Genomic DNA, 16,264 nt, shown 5'->3' with positions numbered 1-16,264 from the left:
TTTTCTTTGGTGCAGATTTGAAATTTTTGCCACTCTCCTCCCACCACCTACTATGAGGTAAACACCCAGGTTAACATTACCATAATGTTAAGTCCAGGTAACTCAATGTCAAAACAAAATAAATTTTAAGATGGGCAGAGGAACTGAATTGATATTTTTTTTAAAAAAAAATGGCAAACAAGTACATGAAATGGTGCCCAACACCACTAGTCACCAGGGAAATGCAAATCAAAACCACAATGAGGTAGCACCTCACACCTGTTAGAACGGCTGTCATCAGAAAGTGATGAAGCACATGCTGGCGAGGATTTGGAAAAAGAAGCCCTGGTACACTGCTGGTGGGAATGTAAATTGGGGCAGCTGCTATGGACCACAGTGCGGAGGTGGCTCAAAAGTTTAAAAATAGAACTACCATATGCTCCAGGAATTTTTTTGAGCATATATATGAAGGAAGAGAAATCACTATTTTAAAGAGTCATCTCTACCCCCATGCTCATGGAAGCCTTTTTATTTACAATAGTCACGACATGGAAACATCCTAAAACCCTACGCATCCATTAACAGATGCACAGATGAAGAAAATGTGAGATGTCTATCTATCGATCATCTATCTATCAGTCTATCAATCATCTACCTATCCTTTGGCTATCTAGCAATGTACCCAGCCAGCTATGTAATGAATACTGCTAGGCATAAAGCAGAAGAAAATCCTGCCAGGTGCAGCAACAGGGATGAACCTTGAGGGCTTTATGCCATGGGGAATGAGTCAAACAAAAACAAATACTGGATGATCTCACTTACATGTGGACTCTAAAAAAATACAACAAAATTTATAGAAACAGAGCAGATTGGTGGTTATGGAAGTTGAGAGGTCGGGAGTAGGGGAATGGGTGAAGGTAGTCAATAGGCTGACCTGCATATTTGAAAGCTGCTAAGAGAGTAGATCGTAAAAGTTCTCATCACAACAAAACAAAATTATAACTATATGAGGTGATAGATGGTTAACTGAATTTATTGTGGTAATCATATCCCGGTATTTATACCTATCAACTCCTATGTTGTATGCCTTAAATTAATATAGAGTTCTATGCCAATTAGCTCTCAATAGTACTGGAATGTTCTAAACAAACAAACAAAAAACAGCCATCTTGCCACCTCACCCACCATTCACAAAAGCCACATGCATCTCTCCTCCCTGCCATCATGGCAAAAAAGCACACTTTCCCTTAGGACTTGACCTCCCTGAAACTTAGGCCACTAGATTTGACTCTCTTCTCTGCTTCTAAGCACCTTGCTTTAGCAGTCATTTTCCTTTCTGCCTTTCCGACAGCTTTTGGAGTAAACATGCTCAACTTTCAGTGTCTTTAAGACAAAACTAGCAGACAATTAATAAACACATACACACGCTACCTACCTTTTGCCATAGATCAGCTAAGGAATCCCAGTCTAAAAGACCACCTCACTCCCCTTCTTGAATGGTTAACTTTTTTTTTTTTTAATAGAGGCATGTTTTATTTATTTATTTATTTGTTTGTTTTATTTATACAAGCACTGGGTACAGTCAGAAGCGCGGGAGGGTGAAAGAATTCACCAGAGCCAGAGCGGGGAGCAGAGCAGGCAGAAGGACCGAAGTACACTGCTGAGGGGAGCAGCGGGCGGCAGGAGAGGTCTGCGCGCCATGTGGGACCCTCCTCCGGTGGCCGGGGAGCAGCCAGGGATCAAACCTGCACCGCAGAGGCCGCGGGCAGCTTCGCAACCCAACGCTCAACCGCTGCGCCACCGGGGAGGCCCCGAATGGTTAACTTTTATTCAATATTAGCTTCTGGAATCCCACCTTGACCACAAGAGCCTCACGCTTCACCGAGTAAAACCCAGCGTTGTACTGTAATTGCCATTTATCTTTCTAGAGTCTGAGTTGGTTGTGATCTGGGTGGTTGCTCTCTGAGTCACAGCATGCAATGCAGAGAGGGCTCAAAACAGAACAGGCATTCAATAGACCTACTGGACAGAATGATGAACCATAAACCTCCTTGACTCAACATCTGACCCCCTCTTTCTTCCATCTGTTCCATCATAAGAAGGTTCTGGATTTGAAATTTAGAGTTGAAGTCATACTAGCTCCACCTAGAAAGTCTCAAAACTATCTAAAGCAAAGAAAACAAGGAAGAAAAGAAGAGGAACAACTTTCACCAGGAGGAGAAGGCGAGTTGTGGGGCGGGTTTGCATCTCATGGTGAGGTGAAAGCTACGGACACAGAAGCTGTCCAGTCCACAATTCTCACTTGATTTAATGTAATTAATTAACTGTATGTATAATTAAATGAAATGCAAGTTCTTTTTTGATATCTCCCCAAACTCTTTGAAATTCACAACCCTCTTTTTATGAGAGATCCACTTTCACCATTTATCTCAAGGGGTAGTATTGGCCCTTAAAATAGGACTATGTAATTTACACATCTGAGAATAAATGTAACAATGCTGTGAAAGTAATATAATGCTTTTGTCCAGGTCTTCCTAGGTAATAGAGTGTTACCACACAGGTAAATCATTTATCCCATGACCACTCTTAAGCACAGGTACTGTTATTTTCACTTTACAGTTAAGAAAAATGGAACTTCAGAGAGGTTAAGAAGTGTGTACGCCTTGGAGCTGTGAATAAATTGAAGAAGGTAAAGGTAAAAGGAAGAAATATTAGATTTGCTCTTTTGAAAATGCTTCAGTGGGAGAAACACAATCTTAATCAGCCACAACAAATACTTATTCAGCATTTACCTCTTGGGGCCCAGCTCTCTCTTCACTGTGATAGACATTTTATCAAAAGAAAAAGAATGCCTCATTTCATGGTTCTTCCGACAGCAATTTTTTTGAGACATGGGCCTTTCAGATAATTTACTCCCAGAATACTTTTAAATTTAGAGTGGCAGGAAAAGTAATCATTAACTATTTAACATCTAAGATAGCTTGCATACTACTTTGTCGGTAAAACATGTGACATAAGAAAGTGTTTCCTTTTGTGTATCTCTCTCTCTGTGTGTGTGTGTGTCTGTGTGTGTGTGTGGTGTATTTTGGAAGATTCTGGGAGGATTAAAATGACTCAGGAACAACACCGCTCTGCATCACCCCTCCCACTATTTACTTCTTTTGTTCATTTGCCTTTACTAGTTACTATCTTGATGCTTTCATGTGGCCTGTCTCCTGACGATTTAGACCACCTAGAATAACTTAATTTTAATAACAGAGGGATGAACAAGAATGATTTAAGAGCTATTTTTTGTGTCCTGCCATTAAAATGCTAAAACTTTTTAAAATATGGCCAGAACTGAAACAGTGGACTACAATGATGGAAATACTTTCTGCACCTGCGCCATGATCTTATGGATGAGTTTTAACTTTTCTTTTTAAAAAACATTTTTATCAGTTAATTGCCTTGGCAAGAAATAAGGTTAAGTATTATTTTATACATAAAAGCATCTTTGCTTTGATGACATATTTTTGATGATATATAAATATATGTATACATATGTATAAAATAAGTACACACATAGCAAGTAAATTCTTGTGTCGAATAAATGTGATAAGGAATAAAACTTCCATTTATAATGTGTCCCTAAGAAAAATTTTTACCCATATAGCTACGATCTGTATTATGACTGCTTTTCAATTCATGTAGATGGAAAGCAGGAATGTCTTTCTTGCTTTCTTTCCCAGGACTACACACTGGAAGGCAAGCCGGGCAGAAGATCCTTACCCACTCTTCCTCGTCGTAGTCCGAGTGGTGCGGTATGGAGTCCTGCCTTCTGACCGGTGGGGGCGCATCCTGGGGGCTGCTCTCTTCTGTGTTGCTCTTAGGAGACGGGGGTTTCTTAAGGACTCCTCCTGGTCTGGCAGTGTAAAGTGCTAAAAGAGCGCTTCTGACCAGCTGATCCTTGAAGGCGTGGACAAAAAGCTCTGTCTGGAAAGAAATTGACAAGGATTAGAAACACCCAGCATAGAGCTACGAAAAGGTCAACTGCAGATTTGTTGGAACTTGAGTGGGGTGGAGGATGGAAAAAGAACAGGCGCCAGAAAGAGAAAATGATTCATACCAATCAATGGAAAGTAGTTCAGTTTGGGGCTGCTGCCAAGGCCGTGCGCCCTTCTGTTCTAAAAGTTAATGCTGAGGTTCCACGTGTGCTATAAACACCATCTGTCTCCTTGGCCCCCTCTCAGTGAGTTCCAAATCCTGTCTTTGGAGATAAATTTCACTGGGGATAATCACTTGAACAATATCCACCTGCTCTGCCTTTCAAGAAATTCCAAATACACCTTTAAAGAAGACATGATCAGACTGTGTGTATTTCATATTTTAAATGGATGTAAAGGTGAAAGAAAGAAATGCTTTCCAAAAAATAGAGGCAGATCACCTTTGTTTTCTTTTATAGAATCATGGCAGATTTTGACAGTAGAGATGACAAAGGCAGTCTGGCCCATGACAACATTTGGCTTTTGTTCCTTATTGTCACCCCCAAAACCATCTCCTCCACCAAATGGTTGCAGCAATGCTCCATGTTAACGAGGTGACCACGAAACTTGCCCTGGTAGATTTTACCAGCTGGTGGTAAATACCTACTGAGCACTCAAATAATGGCGGCTCCCAATCATAAAGAACTTTACAGCTGTACTTTGCAGTTTTCTGATGAAATGTTTAATAGCTTCACCCTGTAATCTACTGGGGAGCACAGTAATTGCTTTTCTGTATTATAGTATACTTGACATGCACACAGCCTGACAATCTGTTCAGACAACGAGTAGAGAAGCAATTCAAGCATTGACCCATATTGCTAATCTATTTATATTTTGAAATCTGTTAGGAGGAGCCCTTTAATTCATAGCATATTTTGAATAAGAACTGATCCAACATCACCATTTGACCAGCCACTCTTGGATATAATACTGACCTCACCATGGCTGTAACACAGGATAATCATTTCTGCACTCCACTGCGCAGCCCACAGCGCCATGCCTCAACTAGTGGTGATGAAACTGTCTCTAAATTTCCCTGTTGTGGGCATTAGCAATTCAAGAAAACTAGATACACCACATGTAAAACAAATGTCTAGTAAAACTATTAGACATATGTACATAGTTACGACTTTGCAATTGATCATTGAATTCTAGAGCTAGAAGGAGCCTTGAAATGGACTTCCTTGTTAACCAGACCCCAGAGCTAAGAAGCAGCACAGTGTCCTGAGGCAGACTGTTTACTGGCAACCCAGTTGGAACAGATCTCATGTTCTGTAACAAATTCAGTAGCTTTTCCATTTACTTTACAACACCCACTGGCCACCATCAACCTGCAGGTTTCTGTCCTTCTCACACATCTTCCCTAATACCAGTTGCCCAAGTGTTTGAACATCTATAGTTCTCATAATTGGTCATGTCCAAAACTGCTGTGTTACTATCTTCACTGCTAAACTTTACTGGAAATTGTAAACATCTTGGATTTATTGTCTTTATTCTTTTTTTCAACGATGTGAGCTGACAGTGCATTGTGAGTTCTTAATACGCATTTACTTTTCTGAGCAAATTAACTGTTCTCTTCAGATATCACACAACTGTGAGGAAGGGATATATCATTTCCCTGCACAATTTTCATGCTCACAGAACTTTCAGAAAGAATACATCTTTGAACACTACACATCTGTCTGTAAGAATTGTGCTTGTTCTGAGTGCATTTACTTCGAGAAGAATAAAGAGTAAATCCATCAGTTGTAGTGAAGATACTTTGAAGAGAAGTTGACAAGAAATATGAAAAAATACACAAGAATAAAAGATTAGAAAATATTTGTTAATAAATTAGAAAATCAAAATAAAAGGCAAATTTTTCTGGAAAGGAACAAAAAAAGAATTGTTAATTGATGGTCACAAAGAAGTGTTAAAACGAGAATGGAAGATATAAAAATACTGATGAAAAAATTGGCTAGACAGCCCTCAGGCAAGTCAGCATAGTTGTGGCAAAATGTGGAAACATTATTTACATAATTTTCAATGTCGCGTCGTTATATTCATCAATGTGAATTTAAATGTTAAAAAATGTGACTTTACTTCCATTCAGCTTAACTAAACTATTTCTCTGTTAATAGTTTCAATAAATTCTTTTGATTTATTTTTAGAGCAAAACAGCTTGCCGCCCTTGAATCCCTGCTACTATAGCTCCAGTTTCCATAACACACACATAATTACTGTGTTGCTGAATATCTAGTGAAATCTTCTATGGTGCTTATAATCAACATAATTTTCTTCCTGCAGCATGCACACACACAGAAATTCCTCTTCATTTATTTATAACTTACTTGGGTTTATTTATCAGTAAAGACATGGGTGATAATGCAGTAGATTTTACAGGTTCGCAACATAAAATTTTGGGTGGTTAGCTGACTCTTACACACACAAAAAAGATTGAAACACAATAGCAGCTTATTTTTCACTTCATCTTGATACTGAGCATTTATATGATGCCTTGGAATTTCTCTAGATCATGAAGGGCCTGCATCCAGAATCACATTCTATTAGAGAATAGTGAAGTATTCCATTGCATGGCATATCTGAGACTCCAAGCTGATAGAAGTGGGTGGAAAGTGAATGAATGCATACAAATGACTGCTAACTTCTGGATGTAGATTTGGGTCTTTATTGAAAGGCCTGCTGATGTATTTGTGACCATAAATATGGCCTAGAAATCCAGCTCTTATTTATATTAACCAGCCCATGTAACGTTGGTTTCATGTTTCACTTAGACTTGAAGTTGCTAAGAACCTACTGGCAACACCAAGAGAGGACGTGCCTTGTATATACTGTGTTTTCACACTTCTCATGGAACATTCGACAATATAATATAGTGGTTACGCTCACAGATTCTAGAGCTCTGTTCACAAAATTTTCGGGTGCATTATATAGATGTGTCTGTACCTCAGTTTCCTCTACTGTGTAAAATGGTGATATTAACATGACCTATCTCCATAAGATTAGGAAGATTAAATGTTAGAGATAATAGTACTTACTTCATGGATTTGTGAACATTCAAGACTTTGTTAGTGCTCATAGTTTTTAAGTCTCCAATAAACACTAACATGGTGCCATCGTTAGCACCATAACCATCACCTTTAAGAAGCTTGAATCTCTTGGGAATAACAAGCCTGTGTCTTGTTCCATTTTGTGCTCCTAGTGTCAGGGATGGTGACTAGCAAATTGTATGGATTCAGTCATTATTTTTACTTTCCATAAATTGTGTGTATTATTTCTCTTTCCACCAACACAGGTTCAGAGGGATGACATTTTCCTAGGGAACTAGTCCTGTGCTCGGTTATCAGCAGCCGTAGAGAGGATGTGAATTGCCTTTAGATCTTCAAATATCCCCTGCACTGAGCCTCCCTGAATATTACCTGTTAGCAAGTTGGCTTCTCAGATGCCCCTGGCTTTCCCCCTGGCTCTGGGTGTATATTGAAATGATATTGTGTCCATTACTATCATCTCCAGATGCAGGGGCTCACTCAAGAGGAAAGACGCCCTTTTGTTATGAAGCCACTGCCTCCTGGAGCAGCACTGTGCTGTCCTCAACCTCCTGAAGCACCCCTGGTCCACTACAGTGACTTCCACTAAGACCTGCTGCCCAAGGCCATAAGCCTTGAGCATTTTCTGAGAAGCATGCACATAGACAACCTCTACTCTTTTATCTTAATAAGGTTTATTTTTTTTTTGCATACAAGAGCTGGGGTGTAGGCCAGAGGTTTGGCGGGGTGAGACTTAAACCCTTGTGCCACCAGGGAGGCCCGACGACCCCTACTCTATACTGAATGTGCTGTATACAAATGAGTTCCTGAGAAAACTACTCTTATTTTCTCAATAGACCAGTTCAGATTCAAAGAAACAGGAAGACTATAAATAAAAAGAATTTTTATTTTCTAATCCACAGTGGGCAAAACCTCTGATCTTAAAAAATAAAATGTTTTAAGCCTCAATCTTACTAATATTAAATTATATTAAAATTTAAGATGCCATTAAAACTATTCATCTTTCATGCTAAATTCAGGTATCATACTTTATTCTATAGCCTGAGCTTCTGTCTTCATGGAAGATGGAAGGTTCTGTTAACTTAGATAATTCTTTGAAATTTCAGGCAGGAATTTTTGAAAGAATGCATGGTTTGCAAACTTAACTTTAAAAAAGATCCTCCTGATTTCAAGGAATGACAGAATTATTAGGAGATATAGTTTGTCTACTCAGTTGAAAAACATAAAGAAAAAGTAGGAACGATACTGAACTAAAAGAGGAGAGACACATATCATTCCTCCCAAAATCACTGCAGCAAGTTGTAAATGACATATGAAATGACAATGCTCTGCCCAGTGCCCAAGAAGGATACAAATACTGCTCTGTAGTCACTACTGTGATGTGCTGCTTGATAAAACTTTCTGCTTAGGTGAGTCCAGAAATACCTCATCTCATCTACAATTTCAAAATAGAAATGGGTCAAAATTGTTATTTTACTATATGCAATACTCTTGTTTCTTTTTTTTTTCTTTTCTCCCAGCCAAGATGACAGCCAAGATTCTAGTGACTACTAGAATATTTAAGGATTGTTGAGGAACTTTCTAGCAAGAGTTTTTAAAATTTTCAAAAAGTAAATGCCAAAACACATACAATGGAGGAAAAAAAAAAAAGAGGTTCCAGGCCACAGTCAGTGAGACCTGACTTTGAACCCTGGTTTTGTTGAATCCTGAGTTTGGCCCTATCTGCCAATTGTGCACACCTGCCAACTTCTTTGAACTTCAGACTTTTTCTCTGTGAAATGGAGAGAACGCACACCTACAATATGAAGAGTAAATGGAATATGGAAGTTACAAGGCCGTAGCACAGCACAGTACTTATAAAACCCAGGTCAATATTTTCTTCCTTTCCTTAATGAAGCACCTGTTCTGTCATGGAAAGTTGCATTTTGAACTGGAACTCTTGGGTTTTAATTTTTCACTTTTTAATTTTTAGAAATTTCACTTGACTTTTCTAAGTAGTTATTAGCTAATTTTTGATGAAAATAGAAATGGATTTCATTCAATGAGAGAAAGAAAGAATGATGTACACTTTAGAATGTTTAAAAAAGTGCTAGCAATTATTATTATAAATGAGCATATCTGAATCAAAACTGTACACACATATTATAATAGCCAGCTTTATAGGACTCTATTTTCAGGGATGTGACTCACGGCTGTCACCTTTATCTAAAATGACACTGGTATGGGGAGGGGGAGAAAAGGGTGGAGGTCCTTTGATCTGTTTCTTCAAAGGCATATTTATCGGAAGTATCTCACAATAAATTGCCAAATGTCCTCAAATGCAGAGGTGGAAGAGGAGAATATTGGAACTGGATGCTAGGATACCTGCTTTTACATTTAAAATCAAGTTACAATTTGTCTTTTTCCATCTTGGTTTCTCTCTCTCTTTAGGGACCCCAGCAAGTCAGGGAGTTGATGTTGGGGGTTCACCCCATGACAGAGCACCTTTCCTCTGTCACATACAGGTACTGCTCACATTTAGAATAAGGCTTAGGCTCCATAGCATTCCAAAAACTAACACTTTTAGAAATTTTACCACCTCTCCTAGAAGGTAAGGTAGAACACACACCAAGGCAGAGGAATTAGCTTATGCCACTGGGAAGAACCCACACAACGCTCTGCTTTCCAGAAAAGGGGCATTTCTGCTCGCGTCTAACTTCCTGCATGAAAATTAGGTGATCACTAGAGGAAAATAATTTTCAAAACCTAATTCATTCACTTAATAAGACCATGAACCAAAGAAAATGAACTATGTCAAGAGAAAGAGAAAATATATCTCAACAAATAACAGGTTTCATTTCCTACTAGGGAAAAAAAATTAAAGCTCAGTAAGATCTGAGCAGAGAATGAGGCCAATTCATTTTGATCCTGTGGCAATACTTGGAAGCTCACTTTTTACCTAGTCTATTTTACATTTCCAGATGCTATGAAAGGCAATGTATGCAGAAAGCAACACCAGTGGGGATTTGGGTATTTCATTTCCCCCACTATCATGATGATTGGATCTTACTTTTTCTGAAAGCATCTTTAAAGAATTCTTCAAGCTGTCTGGAGAGTGCTGGCTTGCAGAATTAAGCAGGAGGTCTGCATGGGTTGCTATCAGAGGTTGTAGCTGATTGATGTTGCTGAGAACTTCTTTTGCTTTGGCTGTGTTTTCAGGTGAATAGTAAATAAACTGATATCCAGTACTGCAACAAGAAAGATAAATGCAAGTTATATCAAAAGCAGAAAGAATGTGCACCCCTTCAGAACAGAACCCTAAATATTGTTACTTCCTATTGAATAACTATCTTGAGATTTTTTTCACAATATTATAAGAGTTTCTTAAGTAAAATACCAAGACCTTTTTTAAGAGTAGGTAAAATAAATCCAGTACACACTGAGCCACTAGGAAGATTCTTTATGATTATGTATACCGAGTATTAGTATTGAAAATAAATTAATATAACTAATAGTGAAGTTGAAGTCACATAGTATAAAGGGAAAAAGTACAAAGCTTATATTCAGACTGATCTATTTGTAAATCCTCTCTCTGTCACTTACTACACAGGTAATCTTAGGCAGTCTTCAGTTCCTCATCAGGGAAAGGGAGTAATTATGCAAACAATTCTAAGGGATGGGTGAGATTCATGATTATTCATGTAAAGATAATGAAATAGTGCCTGACACAGAGCAAGTATTCACTAACTCTAGCCTCTTTATTCCCCTATGATACTTGGGACAAAGGGGAATACATTTTAATAACAGAAATGGGGAGAAAATAAATTAATGGGGGTAATATGGAGAATTTCATTAGACAGAAAAAGAACATATAGTGCATAAAAAAACCACATTAGGTTATTTTATCACCCTTCTGTTTGTTCCTTGTGGCTTTTTATTCAAGTTGTGAAAAAACTCTAAAATTGATTACTAAAGGATCATTGATTTTCATCATCATCATTTAGAATTGCTCGTGCATGTACAGGGATAAGGATTTATGAATGAAGGGATCTTTGGCCAGTCTCATTAGGAAAGACAAAGGAGGTTTTCCAACAGAAAAAGGAGAAGACTTTCTAAACACAGGCCAAAAAGAGAGAAGTCAGTTTAGGTCCACACTGGCTCATATCACCGTCCATTTTAACTTTTGAAACACTTTTCATCATACCTTGCAGCCTGTGTTGAATATTTAAATGTTAAACATTTTTGTTACCTTTATCAACTAAGTATTAAAATCTGCATAATTACATTTCTTATTTTGAAACATTTGAATTTAATAAGAAAAATTAACACCTGCTACACTCTCCCCTTGCCTTTATCCTACAGATTTTCAGAGGGAAAGTCTGAGTTTCTTCAGGGAGAAAATATTCTTTTGCAAACATATAATGGATAGTCCATTGTTATTTCTTTCTTTGTTTCCTTCCACAATAATGACATGTCTTGGTTGCTGAGTCTATTCAGAAGGTTGGATGGGAAGTCCATGGGGGCACAGGGTTGTGAAGCCTAAGAAACACGTTGCTAGTCTGAGACACGCAGGAGAATTTGCTCTCAATTTTGTACTTGGAGACTTTAAACATCACAAGCAGGAGGTTAAAATAAAACATTCCTTAACTACTTATTATACACATTTTAATGTAAATTAAAGAAGACAACAATGGCAAGGAGGAGAAAGAAAACAACAGTCTTAGTCAGTTATCAATGTCTCTTTCTGCTCCTCTGATCTCACGGTAGTGTGTGCAAAGGCATTTAACAAAGAAATCATGATCTAATGTCCCACTCACTCCTCTGTACTTGGACTGGACATAAAGTTCGATCCACAAGGGTCTTAGTCAATCAAACAACTCCTTGTTATTTGTGCAAAGAAAATGATTATCTACAGATATTGAAGTGTCACAGGTGGGGATGGCTTTTGATGCCCAGCATCTCTGAGAGCTGAGAAGGGGACTTACTACAGACCCAACATATGGGAAATGCCTGGAGCAGCTGTTCTCCGATCTGTTTCCACTGATCTCTTCTGTCATTATGTTTGCTTTCTAGTGTCATCATATGAGTACTGACATTCTTACACCATTTAGCTCTTGGAAAGCTGCAGCTCACAGGGCCATGGTCTTCCATCTTCCCCTCACATAACTGTCTGCTTTTCAAGTCTGTCATTCTAGGTCTCCTTACACTCCCTGCCAAGCATTCTTTTGATTCCTGACATCATTGTCTTCTTTCTTTCCCTAGAGCGTACCTTCTTGGCAATTCACTGTTATTTTATTCCCATGCATTATCTACTTTCATTAATTTTTTCTACATATTTTTCACTCTGCAAATTTCCTCAAGTCTCCTCTCCACTTGAATCTACTATATACATTTTCAAGATTTCTTTCTCATCATATGTACCCCAGATCAGCAACACTCAAATTTTAGCAGGTGTAAGATTCATTTGAGGATGACATCAGAGCCTCGGTGTTTATTTTAAAATGCAGATTCCTTAGCAATACCAAGAGACTCTGCTTCAGTTGGTTGTCGCATTTGTAGCAAGCACATCAGGGAATTGTGATACAGGTGGACAGCTGAGCATTTTGAGAGACACCTGATCTTATTGTTTTGACTGTGAGATCTTATCTAAACCCTTGATCGTGACATATGATGACTGATAAAAGTCCCTTATTTCTACTTTAAATCAGTTTGAAGTTCCTTATCCTTAACTTTTTCTAAGTTTTGTAGTCTTATAAAAGCTATTTTGCAGTCCATCTTTATATTAAGCAATTACTTCTGCCCCCTTTTCATTACCAGTGTTGCCTCCCCTAACCTTTTTCATCATCCTTTCATCATTTTCCTCCCAATAAACTCCCTCTGTTCTTCTTTTCTCCCCACCCCCAACATTCTTGTGCCACCATCATGAGATATAACCATAACTCCTGCCCCCTGTTCCCAAGTCAGCCCTGCAGAGCAGAGTTAGGTAGCAGGCATTGGTGCTTCTGATGAAGACTTTTAATGATGTGCTTCTTACCTAGTGAGGATGAAAGATTCATTTTCCACAATAAAAGCCAATGTTGGTGTCCAGGATGAAATAATATAGTATGGGAAAAAAAAATCACCACTCACAAAATAATTTTAAGTATACATAAATTTCATCTACCTATTCAATGACTTACTCTTTAAACATGTCATATATTTTAATAGTTATAGCTTTTTAAATGGAAAGTTAGGAGTGTAATTTAATTTTTGAGATAAAATGAATATAGCTATACACTATTTTATAGTACACTGAAATTTAAAGTGAATCCAAACAGTTGAGGCAACTATTAATCAGATAAAACCAGAAGAGAGACAAAATATTTGTTTGGGTCAAAAATAAAGCATATAAATAATGTAGCCAACCATGAATAATTAAAATTGAAATTATTTTCATAATATGTTTCTATTGATGACAGAGTAAATTAAAATGCATATATATACATACTTTACTACATATTTATATTATTTAATGTTTAGCTAGAATACACATGCATACTCATATATGTATGTGCATTTTGTTACAAGAGGTATTATAGAGATATAGGAAAATAAAGCATGTAGTGAAATAACACTCAGTTGATAGACTTTAATTGCTAGTCAAAACGTAATTGAAACAAGGACTTCAGTTCTCCTGGTGTCTATTCCATCCTAGTCACTCTTTTCTTTGCTGGCCCTGTCATTTCTGATGCTCCAGTGCTGGCATTCTCTAAGGCTCAGTCTGTGGAACTCTTTTACCTTTTTTTTTTTAATCAAATTATCCTTTCTAAGTAATCTCATTCAATTTAGTTGTTTAAACAGTTGAGTTGTGCTCATGATTGTCATTCCCATCTGTAGTTTAGACCTTTCCTCTAAACTTCAATGAAAATCAAGTCTCATCCTGATAGTCTCAACTTATGCAGACACAAGCTGAGCTCCTGAACTGCTCCCCATTTCCAACAACCCCTGCATATTCTGCACCCTCTCAGTTCAGGGCAAGTTCATTTATATTGTTTATGTTTCTTTTCTACTATTCTTACTTTTTGTACAATTTTCTGAATTTTTTTCCTTTTTTTCTTTTCTTTTTAAAAAATATTTATTTATTTATTTATTTATTTATTTATTTTTTTTTATAGAGGCATGCTTTATTTATTTGTTTGCTGGTTTGTTTGTTTATACATGCACTGGGCACAGTCAGAAGCGCGGGAGGGTGAGAGAATTCCCCAGAGCCAGAGCGGGGAGCAGAGCAGGCAGAAGGACCGAAGTACACTGCTGAGGGGAGCAGCGGGCGGCAGGAGAGGTCTGCGCGCCATGTGGGACCCTCCTCTGGTGGCCGGGGAGCAGCCGGGGATCGAACCGGCGCCGCAGAGGCCGCGCGCAGTTTCGCAACCCAGCGCTCAACCGCTGCGCCACCGGGGAGGCCCTTATTTATTTATTTATACAAGCACTGGGTACAGTCAGAAGTGCAGGAGGGTGGGAGAATTCACCAGAGCCAGAGAGGAGAGCAGAGCAGGCAGACCGACAACGAAGTACACTGCTGAGGGGAGCAGCGGGCACAGCAGGAGGTCTGTGCGCCAATTATTTATTTATATTTTTTTAAGATTTATTTATTTATGCATACAAGAGCTGGGGTACAGGCCAGAGGCACAGGGGGTGAGAGGATTCACCAGAGACAGAGTGAGGAGCTGAACAGGCAGACTGACTGCAATACACTGCTGAGGGGAATAGCGGGCGAGTCAGGAGAGGTCTGCTGCACCATGTGGGTTGTTACCTGGCTGGCTGGGGATTAAAATTGTGCTGCAGAGGTTGCGGATTGCTTCATAAGTTGCATCTCAACTCCTTGCGCCACCAGGGAGGCTCTTATCCCACTTTTTAACCTGCAAGTCCTCATATGCAATTTCTTGACCATTAAGATCTCTTTTCTATATATACCCTTTTTAGCCCCATTTGCCCTAATAAAAATGGTAATGGAGTGATGGAAAAATAGAGATGAGAGGTGATAAACAGCAAGAAAGTGAAAGGGTAGGAAAAAATAAGGGGGGAGGGACCCAGCCAAGAGCGGAGATTGACAAGCCTGGTTAAAAATGCTGTAGCCACATGCCTCTGCCACTGTGGCAGAACTGAATCTCCAGAGAGAAATCTAAGGACTATTTCCACTTATTTTTCCCCAACTCAAGCACTATAACGACCTCTTGGTACAATAATGACCTCTTGAATCCAGAGGGAGGGATGACATGCACTCAGCTCTAACTGAGAAAAAAACCATACGGGTAATAAATGAAAATTTACACCTTAGTGCACTTGAATATACCCTTCTGGTTTCACAGGGTTTAACAATGTGCTGCATGAAATTGTGGAAAGTAAAAAGCTCACCTGCTAGTTCCCCTGCATCCTTTCCATGCTTTTGCCAGAAGTGTGATTCAGAGAAAAGAAACTAGAAGGAAGCAAGTATTTGTTTTGTTTACCTCCTATAGATTTCACCTATATAATTAAAGAGGTTCTCTGATTTAAGTTTAAATTGATATCTACCTTTAAAATGAGTCTTAAAAATACTGGTTTCAGGGCCTCCCCGGTGGCGCAGCGGGCTGCGGGCAGCTCTGTGAAGCTGTCCGCAGCCTCTGCAGCGCGGGTTAGATTCCCGGCCAGCCAGGGAGATTCCCACATGGCACGGCAGATCTCTCCTGTTGCACCCGCTGCTCCCCTCAGCAGTGTATTCCTGTCAGTCTGCCTGTTCTGCTCCCCGCTCTGTCTCTGGTGCATCCTCTCACCCTCCCGCGCCTCTGGCCTGTACCCCAGCTCTTGTATAAAAATAAATAAATCTTTAAAAAAAATACCGGTTTCATAGAAATTTTAGAATGAGAGTGGTTTGAACAAAGTTTGATGTTAATTAAGAGAAAAGAAACTTAAAATTCATTTCAGTTCAACCTTCCCTTAAAGAGAATTTGCCTTTTGGTTTCGATCACAGTGGTTCCACTATCTATCCCCAGTTTATGCATATCTTTTCTCAGCTCTCTTGCCCTAATAAATTTTTGTATAAGTATAATAATGTGACCTAAAATGTTAAAAGTCCAATGTGTTTTCACTTCCTTTTATTGTCCATTTCCATTGTTCTCTAAATTCACTTGCCCTGATTTCCTTCACCAAAGCCCAGGGTCTGGTCAATTCTATTGCTGCTTAGTTTGCCCTCTGATCATTCCATGCTGAAGATATGATGGGGTA

General features: G+C 38.8%; 1 protein-coding gene across 8 annotated transcripts in view; it reads right to left on the bottom strand.

Annotated features, from left to right (window-relative positions):
• The window catches only part of INPP4B (inositol polyphosphate-4-phosphatase type II B), a 543,252-nt gene that overhangs the window by 94,797 nt on the left and 432,191 nt on the right, over positions 1-16,264 (bottom strand). For all 8 annotated transcript variants that reach the window (XM_054690015.1, XM_054690016.1, XM_054690014.1 and 5 more), the window contains 2 exons: positions 10,098-10,275; positions 3,748-3,951 (listed from right to left, as the gene is read on the bottom strand). In XM_054690015.1, coding sequence (XP_054545990.1) covers positions 3,748-3,951; positions 10,098-10,275 — 382 coding nt within the window. The remainder of the gene's footprint in view (positions 1-3,747; positions 3,952-10,097; positions 10,276-16,264) is intronic.

This window comes from Talpa occidentalis, unplaced genomic scaffold (assembly GCF_014898055.3).
Source record: "Talpa occidentalis isolate TD23 unplaced genomic scaffold, MPIMG_talOcc4v2.1 talOcc4.8, whole genome shotgun sequence".
Lineage (NCBI taxonomy): Eukaryota > Metazoa > Chordata > Mammalia > Eulipotyphla > Talpidae > Talpa > Talpa occidentalis.
This window is presented reverse-complemented; position numbering and strand designations above follow the sequence as displayed.